General features: G+C 39.0%; 3 protein-coding genes across 7 annotated transcripts in view, besides 1 other annotated feature; 1 reads left to right on the top strand and 2 right to left on the bottom strand.

Moving 5' to 3' along the window:
* Positions 1 to 4,751: part of a mobile genetic element that runs on past the window's edge.
* Prosap overlaps positions 1 to 16,480 on the top strand; it is an 80,447-nt gene that overhangs the window by 42,662 nt on the left and 21,305 nt on the right. For all 4 annotated transcript variants that reach the window (NM_001259386.2, NM_001299474.1, NM_001299473.1 and 1 more), the window contains exon 3: positions 5,740 to 6,248. In NM_001259386.2, the coding sequence (NP_001246315.2) occupies positions 6,081 to 6,248 (168 nt within the window). In that variant the 5' untranslated portion in view covers positions 5,740 to 6,080. The remainder of the gene's footprint in view (positions 1 to 5,739; positions 6,249 to 16,480) is intronic.
* CG42288 (uncharacterized protein) lies at positions 6,427 to 7,210 on the bottom strand. Of its 2 annotated transcripts, none has more exons than NM_137082.3 (3): positions 6,866 to 7,210; positions 6,670 to 6,793; positions 6,427 to 6,605 (listed from the first exon to the last, which is right to left on the bottom strand). In NM_137082.3, the coding sequence occupies exons 1-3, from the start codon at positions 7,130 to 7,132 to the stop codon at positions 6,514 to 6,516; spliced, it is 483 nt and encodes a 160-aa protein (NP_610926.2). In that variant the 5' UTR covers positions 7,133 to 7,210; the 3' UTR covers positions 6,427 to 6,513. The 2 variants fall into 2 exon arrangements, with proteins under 2 accessions (NP_610926.2, NP_001246316.1); NM_001259387.1 differs by having other exon boundaries at positions 6,427 to 6,596.
* Positions 7,269 to 7,916, bottom strand: CG42287 (uncharacterized protein). The gene is made up of 3 exons (NM_001144193.3): positions 7,644 to 7,916; positions 7,449 to 7,584; positions 7,269 to 7,385 (listed from the first exon to the last, which is right to left on the bottom strand). The coding sequence occupies exons 1-3, from the start codon at positions 7,863 to 7,865 to the stop codon at positions 7,306 to 7,308; spliced, it is 438 nt and encodes a 145-aa protein (NP_001137665.1). The 5' UTR covers positions 7,866 to 7,916; the 3' UTR covers positions 7,269 to 7,305.

Raw genomic sequence — 16,480 nt, 5'->3', positions numbered from 1 at the left:
ATATTTGATCCGTTAGGATGGTTGGCACCAGTCACGGTTTCAGGAAAACTTTTTATTCAAAAACTTTGGATAAATAAAAGTGAATGGGATCAGGAATTATCCATAGAAGATAAAAATTATTGGGAAAAATATAAAGAAAATTTATTATTGTTAGAGAATATTCGAATCCCAAGGTGGATTAATTCAAACAGTTCTTCAGTCATTCAGATTCACGGATTTGCGGACGCCTCCGAAAAAGCATATGCTGCAGTAGTCTATGCTAAAGTAGGACCTCATGTTAATATAATAGCTAGCAAAAGTAGAGTCAACCCTATAAAAAATAGGAAGACAATTCCCAAACTCGAGCTGTGTGCAGCTCACCTGCTTAGTGAATTAATCCAAAGACTAAAAGGATCAATTGACAATATAATGGAGATCTATGCTTGGAGTGATTCCACGATTACCTTAGCATGGATTAACAGTGGTCAAAGTAAGATCAAATTTATAAAAAGAAGAACGGATGACATTCGGAAATTAAAAAATACTGAATGGAATCATGTTAAGTCAGAGGATAATCCAGCAGATTTAGCATCCAGGGGAGTGGATTCTAACCAGTTGATCAACTGTGATTTTTGGTGGAAAGGTCCGAAATGGCTAGCAGACCCAAAAGAACTTTGGCCTCGGCAGCAGTCTGTAGAAGAACCTGTCTTAATAAATACGGTATTAAATGACAAAATAGATGATCCTATTTACGAATTAATAGAAAGGTATTCCAGTATAGAAAAACTTATACGTATAATAGCATACATAAATAGATTCGTGCAGATGAAAACAAGAAATAAAGCCTATTCATCAATTATTTCAGTAAAGGAGATAAGAATAGCGGAAACAGTTGTTATTAAGAAACAACAAGAATACCAGTTTAGGCAAGAGATAAAGTGCCTTAAAATCAAAAAGGAAATCAAGACAAATAATAAAATATTGTCATTGAATCCATTTTTGGACAAGGATGGGGTTCTAAGAGTTGGAGGAAGATTGCAAAATTCCAATGCAGAATTTAATGTTAAACATCCAATCATTTTAGAAAAATGCCACCTAACAAGCTTATTAATAAAAAATGCTCATAAGGAAACATTGCATGGAGGGATAAACCTAATGCGAAACTATATCCAAAGAAAGTATTGGATTTTCGGGTTGAAAAATTCGTTGAAAAAGTATTTAAGAGAATGTGTAACGTGTGCAAGGTATAAACAAAATACAGCTCAGCAAATAATGGGTAACTTGCCAAAATATAGAGTGACGATGACATTCCCGTTTCTTAATACTGGAATAGATTACGCAGGTCCTTATTATGTTAAATGTTCAAAAAATCGTGGCCAAAAAACATTTAAAGGATACGTTGCTGTATTCGTTTGCATGGCCACCAAAGCCATACACTTAGAAATGGTAAGCGATCTAACTTCAGACGCATTTTTAGCAGCACTCAGAAGATTTATTGCTAGACGGGGAAAATGTTCCAATATCTATTCAGACAACGGAACAAATTTTGTAGGAGCTGCAAGAAAATTAGATCAAGAGTTATTTAATGCAATACAAGAAAATATAACGATTGCAGCGCAGCTTGAAAAGGACAGGATTGATTGGCATTTTATTCCCCCGGCAGGACCTCACTTCGGAGGTATTTGGGAAGCTGGAGTTAAGTCAATGAAATACCATTTAAAGCGTATAATCGGCGACACTATTTTGACTTACGAAGAAATGTCAACTCTTTTATGTCAAATAGAAGCATGCTTAAATTCAAGGCCATTATACACTATAGTTAGTGAGAAGGACCAACAAGAAGTTTTAACACCAGGTCATTTTTTAATTGGAAGACCACCTTTAGAAATAGTCGAACCAATGGAAGATGAAAAAATCGGAAATTTGGATAGGTGGAGACTTATCCAAAAAATGAAGAAAGATTTCTGGGTTAAGTGGAAAAGTGAATATTTGCATACGCTCCAGCAAAGGAATAAATGGAAAAAGGAAATTCCTAATATAGAAGAAGGGCAAATAGTTTTATTAAAGGATGAGAATTGTCATCCTGCAAGATGGCCTTTAGGAAAGGTGGAAAAGGTGCATAAGGGGAATGATGATAAGGTCCGAGTGGCTAAAGTAAAGATGCAGGAAGGATATATCACTAGACCCATTACTAAAATTTGTCCCTTGGAAGGAATAAAGTCTGTTGACAAAAATGAGGCTGACCAAGAGCCAAAAAGACGAACTAGAGCGACATCGGGAATGTCCAAGATCGGAATCATTATGGCAATGTTGTTGTTTGTGTTAAGTTGTCAAGTTTCTAGCGCATTACCTAAAGATATAGCACCAAGATATTCTATAGACAAAATAAATAAAACCTCAGCAATATATCTAGACCCGCTAGGAGATGTTGAGATTGTGAGTACTTCTTGGAATTTGGTTATCTATTTGGATCCATATTTTAAAATGTTAACAAAGGGTAATGCGCTTATACAAAGTATGAGGAAAGTTTGCGAAAGACTTCATAGCTTTGAAGAGCAATGTAGTCTAGTCTTAGATAATATGCAAAGTCAGTTATCGGAACTTGAAGAAAACAATAAATTGTTTATGATACAGTCTAGATCTAGAAGCAAGCGTGCTCCTTTCGAATTTATGGGTTCCTTGTATCATATTTTATTTGGTATAATGGATGAAGATGATAGAGAGCAATTAGAAGAAAATATGAAGAATTTGTTAGATAACCAGAACAACCTTGATAAACTAATTCAAAAACAAACATCTGTGGTTGATTCAACTTCTAATCTATTAAAGAGAACAACAGAAGATGTTAACTCCAATTTTAGAAGTATGCAAATAAGAATTGAGAACATGACAGAAGTTCTTAAAGAAAATTATTATGTTTATAAGGAATCAATAAAATTCTTTATGATTACGAAACAGCTACACTCATTGATTGAAGAAGGCGAAAAAATTCAAGCAGGCATTATAAGCCTGTTGATTGATATTAATCACGGTAGGCTAAATACAAATATTCTCAGGCCAAATCAGCTTAAAAAAGAAATTGCCAAAATTCAGCAGAGTCTTTCGGAGAACCTAGTAATTCCAGGAAAACGGTCAGGTACGGAACTTAAGGAGGTGTATACACTGTTAACAGCCAGGGGTTTATTCATCGACGATAAATTGATCATTAGTGCAAAAGTGCCTCTGTTTAGCAGGCATCCATCCAAATTGTTCAGGCTTATTCCGGTGCCAATTCGAAATGAAGATCGGATAATAATGGTGCATACAACGTCCGAATATTTAATTTATAATTTTGAGATAGATTCCTATCACATAATGACGGAAGCCACATTAAATCAATGTCAGAAATGGCAACTAAATAAGAGAATATGCAAAGGAAGTTGGCCCTGGAATTCAGCGAATGATAATGCATGTGAGATTCAGCCTCTAAAGCCAGATAAAGCGGCGAACTGCATCTATAAAACAGTAGTCGACTCTAAAAGTTACTGGGTAGAGTTAGAAAAGAAAAGTAGTTGGTTGTTTAAGGTTCCTGCGAATTCAAAAGTCCGTCTGCAATGTACTGGCTCTCAAATTGAATTGTTTGATTTGCCTCAGCAAGGAGTTTTAAGCATTGCGCCATATTGTACGGCAAGAACCGACGATAAAATTCTAGTTGCCCACCATAACATTCAGTCCGAAAGTGAAGAATTATTATCAACACCTTATATAGGAGAAGTTAGTGAAGCGCCGAAGATTATTTGGGATCCGCTGAAACTATCAATATTAAATCATACTGAGGAATTTGAACGATTGAATAATGAAATTAAATTTATGAAAGAGAACCATCAAAAATTGAAAGATTTACATTTCCATCATATTTCCGGACATGCTGGATTAATTATTGCTTTAATACTAATGATAGTATTAATAATATATTTCATACGGAAATGTGCTGTGCAACAAAGAATGCAAGCAATAACCTTTGCAGGTCCGTTGCCAGTACTATAAATATCAATAGTAAATAAACAATAAAATAATATAACAAATAAAAATATACAGTCCACTATATCGTTGTTTAATAGAAAATGTACTTCTACATAGAAAAAGCAAAATGTTTAAAATAAGTTAATTGAGTACAAATTGTTGAATTAAAAATAATATAAACCATAATTGTAATCCAATAAAATTAAAAGCCAGAAAAACTAGGCCCATTGAAATCTTAGTTGCAAAATAAATGAACATATATCAAATAAATACAGTCCACTACTGTTATAAATGCAACTAATATACTAATGTACATCTCAGCTTGCTGGCCCTTTGGCAGAATGTTCACACATGAACACGAATATATTTAAAGACTTACAATTTTGGGCTCCGTTCATATCTTATGTAAATGAATCGAGAGCGATAAATTATATTTAGGATTTTGTTATCTAAGGCGACATGGGTGCATTGCTCAAAAACATGTAATTTAAGTGCACACTACATGAGTCAGTCACTTGAGATCGTTCCCCGCCTCCTAAAATAGTCCCTTAGTGGGAGACCACAGATAAGGTCCTCGCCGCTCAAGATAGGCAGATGTGCCCGAGCGTGGGACCTCGATAAGGCGGGGACTATTTACTTAGGCCTCTGCGTAGGCCATTTACTTTAAGATGCGATTCTCATGTCACCTATTTAAACCGAAGATATTTCCAAATAAAATCAGTTTCTTACAAAAACTCAACGAGTAAAGTCTTCTTATTTGGGATTTTACAAGCACTTTTAAATGCTTTCCTTTTTTCCACCTTTTTCTAAAGCCTTTCATTTTGTCACAACCTTTGACTGCAAAACCTTTCATCTTTCAGACAGAGCACCCACAACTTTTATCCTCAATTAGGATTTATCATTTCCCGCAAGCGATTTCCATTTTACACTAGTTTTCCCCCATTTCCCGCCATCTCCGTCCCCCGCCCTTTCGAAATGCCAACTCTAACTAGTTGAATGCAATCAACACGCTCGCAATTAAATGCGACAAAGTGCAGACTTGCAGATGTGGTTGTTGCTGCAGTTGGTGGCTAACCCGTTCCGCCCACAGTTCCAGTTGCCTCGACATGTCCCGCTCCGCCCGCTTTTCCGCTCCATTTTCCGCCCCCCCCCCCCTTCCTCCTCCCCAACACAAAAGCGACAACTGTCAGCGGGTCTTTGGCACACATTTACATGCCTCCAATCCTCCACCCACCGTGTGGCACCTCCTCCTTTCCAGCTAGCGTGTGAATTTAATTTGTGCATAATTGCAATTGCAACTGCCATTGCAGTGCTGCAGCCATAAAATGTCAATATCAAATTGTAATCATCAACGAGAAATGTTTGCGGCAGCCCAAGTGTTTTCTTTTCACTCTGACAATTTGTTTTTCCTATTAGATAGGCCTGCAGACATGAAAAGGGGCTCGGAAAATCGGGCCAATTGCCGTCTGACTGATATCATCAAGTGCGTAGGAAAAGTGCAGTGGACAGTTTCGAAAAGTAAACCAATTTAAAAATTAAGTGCTGGGGAAACTATTTTATGTTGTTGTCTGGACTTGAGCAGGCTTTTAATGGATTGCAATTTGCATATGTGTACTAAATTTATGCGAAAATATTTAGTGCATATGAAAGTGGAGTGAAAATTAATAGCTTCATTGGGTAATGCATTATGATTCGGAAAGGAAATATTATACATTATAATATATTTTATTCTTATACCTCTAATTTGATTCATTTCAGAACCATCATGCGCCAGACTCAACGAACGCAGCACAGCGAAATGTCCAAACAAAACGGATTCCAACAGCAGAAGGCCGTAAAAGAAAGCCAAATAGATTGGCAATAAAAAGTTAGATAAATTAACTTAGTAGCTCATCACGCCCAAAGGCAAATCACTTTGAAGTGCAACCAAATAAGGAAAGAGCAAATTAAGCGAATAGAACGGCTAGAAGGAGATCTCCCAGTGGAGCGGGAGTAGCTTCGTTTTTTTTTCGTGGACCGTGCGATAGAAAGCCGTCAAAATTACGACATACCACCCACCCACGCCCAAAGTCAAACAGAACCCGGCCAATACGGACGCCATGTCCGGGTCGGGTGCGTTTGACGATGAGCCGCCGCCGGAGCCGCGGGACGGATGGCTACTGGTGCGCATCCATGTGCCGGAGCTGAATGTCTACAAGTGTCTGCAGTTCCCATCGGAGCGGCTCGTTTGGGATGTCAAGCAGCAGGTGCTCGCCTCGCTGCCGAAGGTAAGTCGGTCACTGTCATTACCACTGCGATACCCATTGTCTTTTCGGTGTATATAGAGCACGGGCATGTCTCATGTGCGCTAAATACTCACTAAACGGGGAGAAATATGTACATCCGAAATGGGGTCTACTTCACATAGTATGGAGTTCTGCTCAAGCGAAATTATGATCTGTATTTCTGTATCCTACATGCATTATTTTATTAGGCACATCAAATGCTTGCTCAACATACTAAAATTTGTAAATATCATTATTATTACTATTATTACACATAACCGGTTTCCAGTTCATCTTCGTAGGCGAAGAGCAGTTCTATGTAGTAGGACCAAACCACCAGCCAGGCATACACTAAAAGTACTATAAAACATTAAATAGTATACTTAATTTAGGCTTTAGATTCATGATTATTGGGGGTACCCACACATTGTGATGACAGTCAGGATGATGATGATGGTATTAAAGCTGTAAACGGTCAGGGCAAAAATGTGCACAATTATCCAAATGGGTGTGAAAACCAAAAATGGCAGGAAGAGCATCTCGTTGTTCTACAAAATTATGAGGTATTATAAGCATATGCTAAATATATTGGGAATATTTATAATAGACAGATCACATACATTGTGCACTCCCAGGCAGAGCATGGCCGAAACTATGATGCCGAAGAAGGAGAAGACCATGGTGGCCTTGAGGGCCGCCGGTGCTGGGATAAGGGACCTCTGATACTCGTTCGGAAAGATGCACTCCATCATGAAGCCGGTGCCGATGGTGATGTAAATGAACCAGGTTAGAAAAATGCATCCGAAGAGCAGCACACCGAAACGCAGGGAATAGCAGTAGCAGCACTTGGTAAAGATCTGCTTCAGATATTTGCAGCGACAGGCCATGATTGATCCGATCCTCAGCCGCACTGCAAGTTTTAAACAACAATTTTCAAAGCTTTCCTGAGAAACTGAAATTTGTTGAAAATCTAGTTTGTATAAAAGGGACACACTGAAAGAAGTAAACTAGATCAGTTAAATTCAGTTACACGTTAGTTTAACATTTATTTTACAACTCATCAAATTGAATCGTCAGAATCCACACTGCTCAAATATCGATAAAAAGCCAGCACTATTAGCAGGGAATAAACGAGACCAACTAGGGGGTATGAAAATCAAGACATTATTCAGACATATTCAATCAAAAATGGCCAACACCCACCTATGATGAACACCTGAACGGCCAATATAATCGGCGAAGGTTTCGACCTGGCCAACTGGACAACGGCCATTAGGAAATATAGGGATAGTATAATTGCATAGATGATAATCCACATAAGGACAAAGCCTCGCTTGCTCTGCATTTGTAATGTTATAAAGCATTAGAATCTTGAAAGAAACCAATTGAATCTCTTACCTTCGAAGCAGCATACACAAGGAGTATAGAGCTCAGAGTTCCAATTGTCAGGATCGGAGACATGATGACGGGTGCCCACCATTTGTGGGACACTTGCTTGATGAAAATGGTGTCATCCGAATGCGTTATCAGCTCCCCAACGTGAAATGTTATGAAGATGGCTCCAATGATTATGCAACCCACGTTGAGGGGCAGGAAAAAGCAGCACTTTTTAAAAAACATGCCGCTACAGAAATTTGTGATTTTTTTTTACATGAATTTCGCCCAAAACAACAGAATGCAAGGAACAGTTGATCGTAAAATTTTTGCGTTAGTTATTTAATATTTGAATCAATAATAATCTTGCACTAAGATTAAGGATCAAAATCCTTAAAAGACACAAATTCACAATCAAACTAAATGCATTTTGCATTGAATCACACAAAAAACCAATTACTGTGGAATCGCAATGCAATTTTTCAACAGATGTTGTTGATTGAAATTTTTATGCAGCCAAAGGCTGACACGTGCCCTTACAACATAAAAACGACCACGCCCCCTCAGCCGCCCTCGAATGGCTGCCAAATGGCCCTCGTGAAGTTTCAATTTTTGAAGTTCAATGCAATTTATCGGCAACTGCAATGTCTGAGGTCGTGCGCCCAGTTGGAAATCGTGACGCTGCAGATCCAAAGATATTTGACAATTGAATGGCAGTCTGTCAAGGGGAGGCAAAAAAAAAGTGTCAGTCACAAGGAAGGTTAGTTTTTCAATGGCCAACAGATTAGGAGAACTACGTGTTAACATATTCACATATGTTACTTAGTTTGAAATATGAGTAAATGCGTGGTCAGGGGGTCAAGATCAGCGGTTATTTGCCCTTATAATGCCGTCAAATTACTCACCGAATGAAAGGCACTTCCCCGCTCCTTTGTGCTAATGAAAGCCAAACAATGGTCAATCAATTGTATACATTTAATCGCAATTTGTTGAGCAAATTGCTGTCGAAACATTGTCAAGCGTAAATGCAATGCGGGGGCCTCGCCCAATTCAATATTGAAACCGCAAAATTGCAAACGGAAACTCTGGGCGATACCCAAACTGAAACCGAACTGGATTTGAAATCACACTGGTATCGATTCGAATCGAACTGAACTGAACTGAACTGAAATGAACTTCGCTGAACCGAACACAATGACCTCCAGCTAATTGCATGGCCGGGTCTTTCGTGCCGGTTCCGTTTTCGTTTCGGCCAATTCAAATTCAGCGCGTCAAGTGACAGACATTGCCTTGTTTTTGGCTTTTTGGCAAGGGGGCGTGGCCGCTCTGGTTCCACTGTCAGCGTGCAGCTTAGTAAATTATGTTGTAAATTCTGATCGGTTGTGTGGGAACCGAAAGCTGAGCGTGCTTTAACCATTTTTTGGGGATATTTGTTTGTGGGGAATAATATCCTGAGTTACATAAGCATGCAATGTGAATTGCGATTAAAGTTTATGGAAGCATGTTGTTTGTGTTTTGTTGAAAGATAGCAAGGGCTAATTAAGTTGTTCATGCTGCAAACTAAAGAATATGACATCATTGGAATAACTTAATCCATTGGTTTGGGAAATCTAGCATATTCCCTTTACTTATTCCACCTGAAAGCATAGCAGGTTACCAACAAATTTCCTGCTTCCCCACAGTCGTATATCAATCAGTAAACTGGCCGCATATCTTATCGCATGGTTTCTCTTGCGACCGAACATAGAACCCTATATAGACCGTCATAAAGAATACAATTCATGCTATCATCGCACAAATATTTGCACTCCAATTGAGGCCTCTTTCTTTGCACTTTTTGCTCAACCATTTGTGAGCCTTCGATAACTGAGGAATGGTTGAGTAAATCCCGAAGAGACAAACGAGAGTGCCTGTATAATTTCCCATTTTATCGGTCGTCGTCGCCCATTATCGGGACACCTGACGATGGCGTCGGGTTCCATAAATGTATTATTGGGTCTGGTGAGGAATTCGCTTTCAATGACCGATCCGCGCTGCTCATGCCAAGCTTCAGTGAAACTTCACACCATCAATCAGTCAATCTGTCTGTCTGTCAGTCAGTCAGTCGGACAATCAGTCACTTCGCCAATATGTCGCTGCTACAGTTCGCCGTTGAGTGTTAGCCCCACTGGCATCTCAACTTCCGCCTGCTAATCAAAACGAAATTAAAGCTTCTCTGATCTGTATTCAATGGATTTTTCTTCAATTTCTGGGTGGGCGTTACTTACCGGTTTGTTGTGTCTAAGTCGTTTTGCGTGTAATATTCAACGGGCTTTGTTTGGCCCGAAGTTCAGGTTGGTTAATAAACAACTTTGGCTCGTGGCGATAAGAAACCAGTAAGGAAAGCTTAGCCGCATATGGACTACTCGGTGGCTCATTTTATTTTTTTTTGTGGTCTAAGGTGGCAATGGAAAATACGTGTAGGGAACGTTTTGAATGGAATTACGATAAGTGAGCCACATGTAATGGTAATTGAAAATATTCCAACTGTTCTATAATTATCTTGAGTTTAAGAAGCACATCCATAAATACTTGTTTAATATACTTCAAAGTACTTCAAATACCTACCTTAAGTATAGGGCGTAGTCAAGACTTACACAAAGTTTATCTTAAATTTTATTTGCAAAACTTTGGCATAACTAAAACTTTAAGCAAGTTGGATAAAGTGCGCGCAAATTCGCACAATAAATCAGCCAAGAACTGAGCTCGTTTCAAAGGGGATTTCAAATCGAAGGCTCTTAACTTTCCAAAAAGGAAGGATAGGCAGTCAGCCAGACAGACAGGATAACCCGAAGTGCACGAGGCAAAAAAAAAAAAGGCGAAAGAATTGCTTTTAGCCAAGTGAGCGAATGTGGTCAGCGAAAGCGTATATGTGTGCTCACTAAAAGAGATATGTTCGCTTTAAAGCTCGTTACTTACGAACGCCGCAACTTTAATCAATTGAAGGCATTTTCCGACAGAATAAACGCCATAAATCTGGCAGTAAAACTGCCCAGAAAGCCACAATGGCAATTAGGTTAGGTTTCGGTTAATGGGAAATGGCTCAATTAGGCCAAGTTAATGTGTAGTTTCAAATCACAAGTGGCATGGAGTTGTCTTTCGTTGGAATTACTGTGAAAACTTTTGGCGCTGCCTCCAAAAATTTTCCAAATGTAGTCATTTCGCCGAGCACTTGTCTGTGCAAAATACTGTATGGAAAACCCCGAGTACTTCTTGGCCCATCCAATCTCTAGACGCTCGTTAGATTTAATGACGCCGCATAGTTTGCGCACGCACGACATCATTTCAGCGACTTTGGCAGCCCCTTTTGCTCGCCCCTTCCATCGGCTAAAGTGGCATAGAGACCCAGTTGCAGGACCCATCATCTGCGTCTATATCTGTATTTGTGGTGGGGGGAGGAGGAGTGCCTTGTGCCTCTCCATTGAACCGTTAATTTGGGTGAGAACTTTAGTTCGGCCCCCTCGACCCGCATGCCAACGCATTATTCATTCTGGGGGCCACCTCGCAGAACGCCAGAATGTCACATACTTTTGTGGATAATACTAGGCTCCCTGCGAAGGGAAGCGCTTCCAGTGGGAAGTGGGGGGGTTTGTTGAAGCCATTGTTAGCGAATATAAAGATGCTGCCGATATGGAGCTCCCTACACTCGATTGGGTAGTCCTTGGCTGGGATTGAATTTTCTACTCGGCGACATGGAGCTGGGCACAATGAAGTGGTAAAGTTTTATAACCATTTGATGGCGTAGGGAACAATGGGTATATATTTAAGGCATGGTGAAAAGGTCATGGCATGTTGTCTGGTCGCATAAATAATTCTGTATTCCTTGCGCGCTGTATGCAAATGTATGGTACTTTAAATCAGAGCAAAATATAAAATCGCATCACAACATGTAGCCATCATAAAGTGTGCAAACACAAAACAAAAAAAAAAACTTAAATGAAATGAAATTCATGAAAAAGAGTTTTATGACATTTGGCTTGCTCACGCTGGCTTACATTGCGTATGCGTGATATGCAAAATATATGTAGGCTAAGCATGTAAATGCCATCTTTATATACCTATATGATATGTAGTGTGTACATAACAAAAAGTAAATTTACATTCATAAAACGAGAACATTGTTATGCAGCATGACAGGCCACTCTAGAACATCCAACATTGCCAACGGCAACAAGATTCCTCGTTATTAATTAAATTGTTTTGTTTTCATTAATTTCGTTGCTGCTGTTGGCGTTTTCTTTTATTTAATTAAATACCAAACAAATTACAAATTTACACGTGAACGAAAATAAACAAATGCCGACAACACTGGATGGATGCAAAAAAAAAAAAAAAATGTTAAATGGAAATGCCATGTGGCCACAACCCACTCGGCGTATACGCAATGTGACCTGCTGCACTGCGTTGGAATCGATAATCAAATAAATACTGATTGCATTTACACGCCGCAATATTTGACTCGCATCTGATCGGATATCTTGTGCTGCCGGTGATACTTTCATCTTCTGGAAATTGCTGCGTGGCTCAGGTGGCCTTTTGGTTTAAGGTTGGTGACCGGCTATAATATACCCAATAATAACCGCACATATGCAAAGATAATGCCATGAATAATGTATTTTCGCAGCACTTGAGGGAATGCTTAATTGTTTGAAAAGGCAGAAATTACGGCATTAATTTTATTGGGCGGCAAAATGTTGATATTTTACGCCCAACAAATTGGTATGGCTTAATAGCTCTTTAAGCTCACATGTAATATATTTCTGTTCAAGTTATTGCAACTTAACTTTTGAATTTCCATAAAGGAGCTCGAACTGCAATATATATATATATTTTATTGCAAACTATGTCTTAAGTTGTTGAACAACTTGCTCGTTTCTTGCGGCAATAAATTTGTATTAATTTTTAAGTTTAAGTTTAATTTTAATTGACACGAAGCCCGCAGCGACAGTCGGTCGAACACCTACGCAAATATTTGGTTGCACGTTGCAACACTCGTTTTTCGCTGTTTTTCCTGCAGCGAGGAGACAGCGAGGCAACTTCACATCCAACTACGAAATGTGTCAAGTACAGCAAACAGTTACAGATTTATGGCTGAAACTTGGAGGACCCCTCTAACGCCTCCAACATCACAAAAACACACGCGACCAGGAACAGTTTTTCCATCTATTGAAAACTCGATCCCCTTTCCCTCGGACTGCCAACAACTCCTCCCTTGTAATTCAATTAAAATGCAAAAGCACAGAAAAAAAGGAAAAGGCGCCCCAGGCATTTGCAAATGGAGCGAGAAACGAGATAATAAATAGGGACGAGATGGAGGGGCCCAAATGGATGTGTATGTATATCCATGACCACTGTGAGTGGTTTTCCTTTTGCCTGCGGACAGTTCTCGATAGCATTATCGCGAACTGTGACTTTAACCACAAAATATTTCAACAAAATTTTTGACATTTTATCGGCAGTCAAACAAATAATTTACAAACTTTCAAAATAACACAAAACAGCGAAATATTTCGGTGAAACTTTTCGACAATTTGTTTTATTTTTATTTTCATGTGAAGCCGAGAATATTGTTCATAATAACCATTTATTATGTTCGTTTTTAGATGGTTGTTAATTTTTTGGGGACACAGAGCGAACAAAAGCACGGCTTTGTTTCGTTGTTGATTTTGTTTTGGGGACATATGCCTGTGTTAACAATTTAACGGTTCAATCAACTTTAATATATGAGTTGGGCCAGACAAATCAAATTGTGCAAGTCGCCCTCCAAACGACCTTAACTGTGAAATTATATCTGTTTCAGTGCTTTAATCGCTTCATGTATCAATGAAAGTTGCATAAAGCGGGGTAATTGAGTTGAACAATAATAGCGGTACAACTACAAAAGTGGGCGAGTGCTTCCATTTGGACAAAAGCAAATCGAAATTGTTTCCACTTAATTTGAGCAAAAAAAAAAGGTATATGTGAGCCAGAAATAATGACTGAAAGTAAACAATCGTTAGTTACAGTGCCTTCCAAACTGTGCGTTTTTTTTTTAAATGCGTCACAAACTCGATATGTGTTTAAAAGCAATAACTGCACGGTAAATAATAAATACCATTTATATACAATATTGTTCAACACACAGAAAGTTATATTTTATTGTACTTTTGTTATAATATTTTACAAGAATTAATTATATAAGTATAAAGTAATTGTTATTTTTCTGTCTGTAAAACTGATATATTATTTGGTAAACATATGTGTTGGCGTTTTAATAATAATTAGAAGGTAGAGTAACTCTAGTGCAGCTTTAGCTTCGATTACCATAATCTTATGCTAAGCAAAACTAGTTGCTTAGAATACAAGATATAAAACAAAACATTTAAGTTAAACCATGAATATGTGGTAATACAAAATGGTTGTATTTGTGCATTTAAACCGCTTAAAAAGTATCAAAATTAAAAGCTTTGCAGTTGAAACAAACCAAACTCACAGCAAATAATATAACGATATAATCGCTATAAAAACAAACGAGGTGACGAACAGCGCGGAAAGTTTAAAGCATTTGAAGGGCGCTCAAGTGTTGCAGGCAAATTGAACAACGCCAGTTCAATTCCAAAAAACACACAAAAAAAAAAAAAAACACTCGCATAAATGTAATTTCCTCTTTATGTGTGCGAAATTCTGTTTGAGCTGCCCTCTAACTAAATTTTTAATGGCACTTTTATGTTGACTTACTTTATTCGGCCTCTCTCTCTCGCTCTGTCGCTTTATTTTATTTTTGCAAATTTAAAATTTCATGTTGGTTTTCGGTTGCTTTTCAATTTCCGACGCCCCAACGCCGAACAATGAAGCACTTCCGGTGGCCGTCTGTGTATATGTATGTGTCTGCAGATTATGTTCATTAGTTTGCGTCAATTTGTTTTAAAACGCCGCATGTGAGTGTGGAATGCTTATTCTAAATTGAGCACTGAAGCGGGTGGTAAACCCTCGAACCTCAACCATAACAACGGATATTGTAATTATGATGATCTGAAAGTCGGGGAGGATGGATGAAATGCTACCAGCATTGCCATGAAGACCCCATATTACTAAAGATTAGCCATTATTGAGCCAACCTAATGTATGATGGTTCTCTCTCTTTTTGTGTGGTTTTTGGTTTTCTTGCAGGTAAAAAACAACCCGTACGGCAAAGTGTTCGAGTATCTCAATCTCGCACTTCACCATTTATGGCGTACTTAAATCACAGCTCAATTGGTGCGAATCCAGTTGAGAAGGTGCCTGAGTTCCTCATGTCCAAATGCAGACTCAGTCTTTAAAGAATGGCGGTGTGCCCACACAGAAAACTATTAAGTATCTAGTGCTTAGCAGATTAAAATAGATTTTCGGCATTATGATACTCTGCGGAATGTAGAATTTCATGACAGAGTATATTCAGGAATGAAATGCAAATGGTAAACAAATTTGATAAACTCTTTAAGTGCTAATTTCGAATTTAAAAGTCAGAGACACTAATTTTTGCTCAGTGCACGCATAACTGTGCCAAAGGCACCAAGTGATGGCGGAATGTGCATAAGTGTGTGGACCAGGTTGAATGCCCCTCCACCGCAGCCACGCCCCTTTCTCGTGCGCCTCCTCCTCCTATCGCTTAGCTGCAACCACTTGAGCTATTTTAGCGTACTGCCAAAGCGACAAAGCTGGAGAGGAACAGACGAGGAGCAGTGGAGGAGCATGGATGGGGGCTTAGGTACGACCTGGGCTCCATCTCCTTTTGGCAGCAAATATGCTGGCAATTTAGTGGGCGTGTCCCGGCCCTAGTTGAAACTAACGCCACAGAAAAGAACTTTTGACGCCAGCAAAATGCTCGCAGCAAAAATGTAGAAAAACTCAAGAGTGAAGGCAGAATGAGGATCGTTGCAAATATCTCGAGTTCATTGCTTGTAAAATTGACTTTGGCCAAAGGAGCCCAAGGAAGGAGAGCCTCGATTGCAAGTCAAACTCAAACAAGCCGCAGATAGTTCGATACAATTTTCCAAACAGTTTGAGTTTGCCTTTTTCTTTTACAGTAAAGCAAGGCACTACAGCTATGCCCTGTAAATCGCTGAGATACTTAGGGTGTCTTCAACTCTGCCTTATGTTAATATAATATATGAATAATCTGTAATTCAATTTAGCTATCAAAGAACTTTGAATAATTACATTACTTACGTTCTTCTAAGAAAATTATTTACAAGTTTAGTTTTAAAGCTTTTGCAGGGTAGCAACTAGTTTGCACCTTCAAGAACTCTTTGCCTACCCATTGCAGTTTTCTTGTGGTATCTGCCAGGCTTATTTCTTCTTGGCCTTCTTTTTGGCCGCATCGCTTTTGCGGCAATTTCTGTTTCTCGCAGTTTTTCCGCCTCATTTACTATAGACACCAAATGTCCTTCAGCATGGTTTTTCCAGCTTTTCCAGCCTGCCAGTAGTTATCTTTTTGGATACGAAATGCCGCTGCCACCATGCGGCTGGCCAAATTAAAGTAGCAAAAACTAGTTTCCGATACGGCGCACGTGCAGCATCGCCAGTTGCAAGTTCCTAGCTGCGAGTTGCAACTGGCAAAGTCTCCAATTGCAATTTGGCAGAAAGCATGGTGCACAGTGGTGTGGTTCGAGGTTCGGATTTCGGCGGGGAAATCACTTGAAGTGAGCCAAAAAAAAAAAAAAAAAAGGTTTCCCATTTGCTTGCTCGTTGGTGGCATAATTCGCGCGCCAGGCGACGCCCCAAAACATACAGAGAGGTTTGTCTGCACTGGAAGAAATTGAATAGTTTGTCTCTTTATTTCAAGTATTATTGGGATCAGAGTT

Source organism: Drosophila melanogaster, chromosome 2R (genome assembly GCF_000001215.4).
Source record: "Drosophila melanogaster chromosome 2R".
Taxonomy (NCBI): domain Eukaryota; kingdom Metazoa; phylum Arthropoda; class Insecta; order Diptera; family Drosophilidae; genus Drosophila; species Drosophila melanogaster.
Note: the sequence above shows the minus strand (reverse complement) of the source record. Positions and strands in the feature narration are given on the sequence as shown.

What these genes read in the sequence shown, in the direction of transcription:
- CG42288 (NM_137082.3), bottom strand. Translation starts at nt 7,132, where the DNA reads ATGGCCTGTCGCTGCAAATATCTGAAGCAGATCTTTACCAAGTGCTGC. An exon ending in TCTGCCTGGGAGTGCACAAT is followed by an intron (nt 6,794 to 6,865) that starts GTATGTGATCTG and finishes ATAATTTTGTAG; the next exon opens with AACAACGAGATGCTCTTCCT. An exon ending in CCTGACTGTCATCACAATGT is followed by an intron (nt 6,606 to 6,669) that starts GTGGGTACCCCC and finishes AATGTTTTATAG; the next exon opens with TACTTTTAGTGTATGCCTGG.
- CG42287 (NM_001144193.3), bottom strand. Translation starts at nt 7,865, where the DNA reads ATGTTTTTTAAAAAGTGCTGCTTTTTCCTGCCCCTCAACGTGGGTTGC. An exon ending in TTGTGTATGCTGCTTCGAAG is followed by an intron (nt 7,585 to 7,643) that starts GTAAGAGATTCA and finishes TTACAAATGCAG; the next exon opens with AGCAAGCGAGGCTTTGTCCT. An exon ending in CGTTCAGGTGTTCATCATAG is followed by an intron (nt 7,386 to 7,448) that starts GTGGGTGTTGGC and finishes CATACCCCCTAG; the next exon opens with TTGGTCTCGTTTATTCCCTG.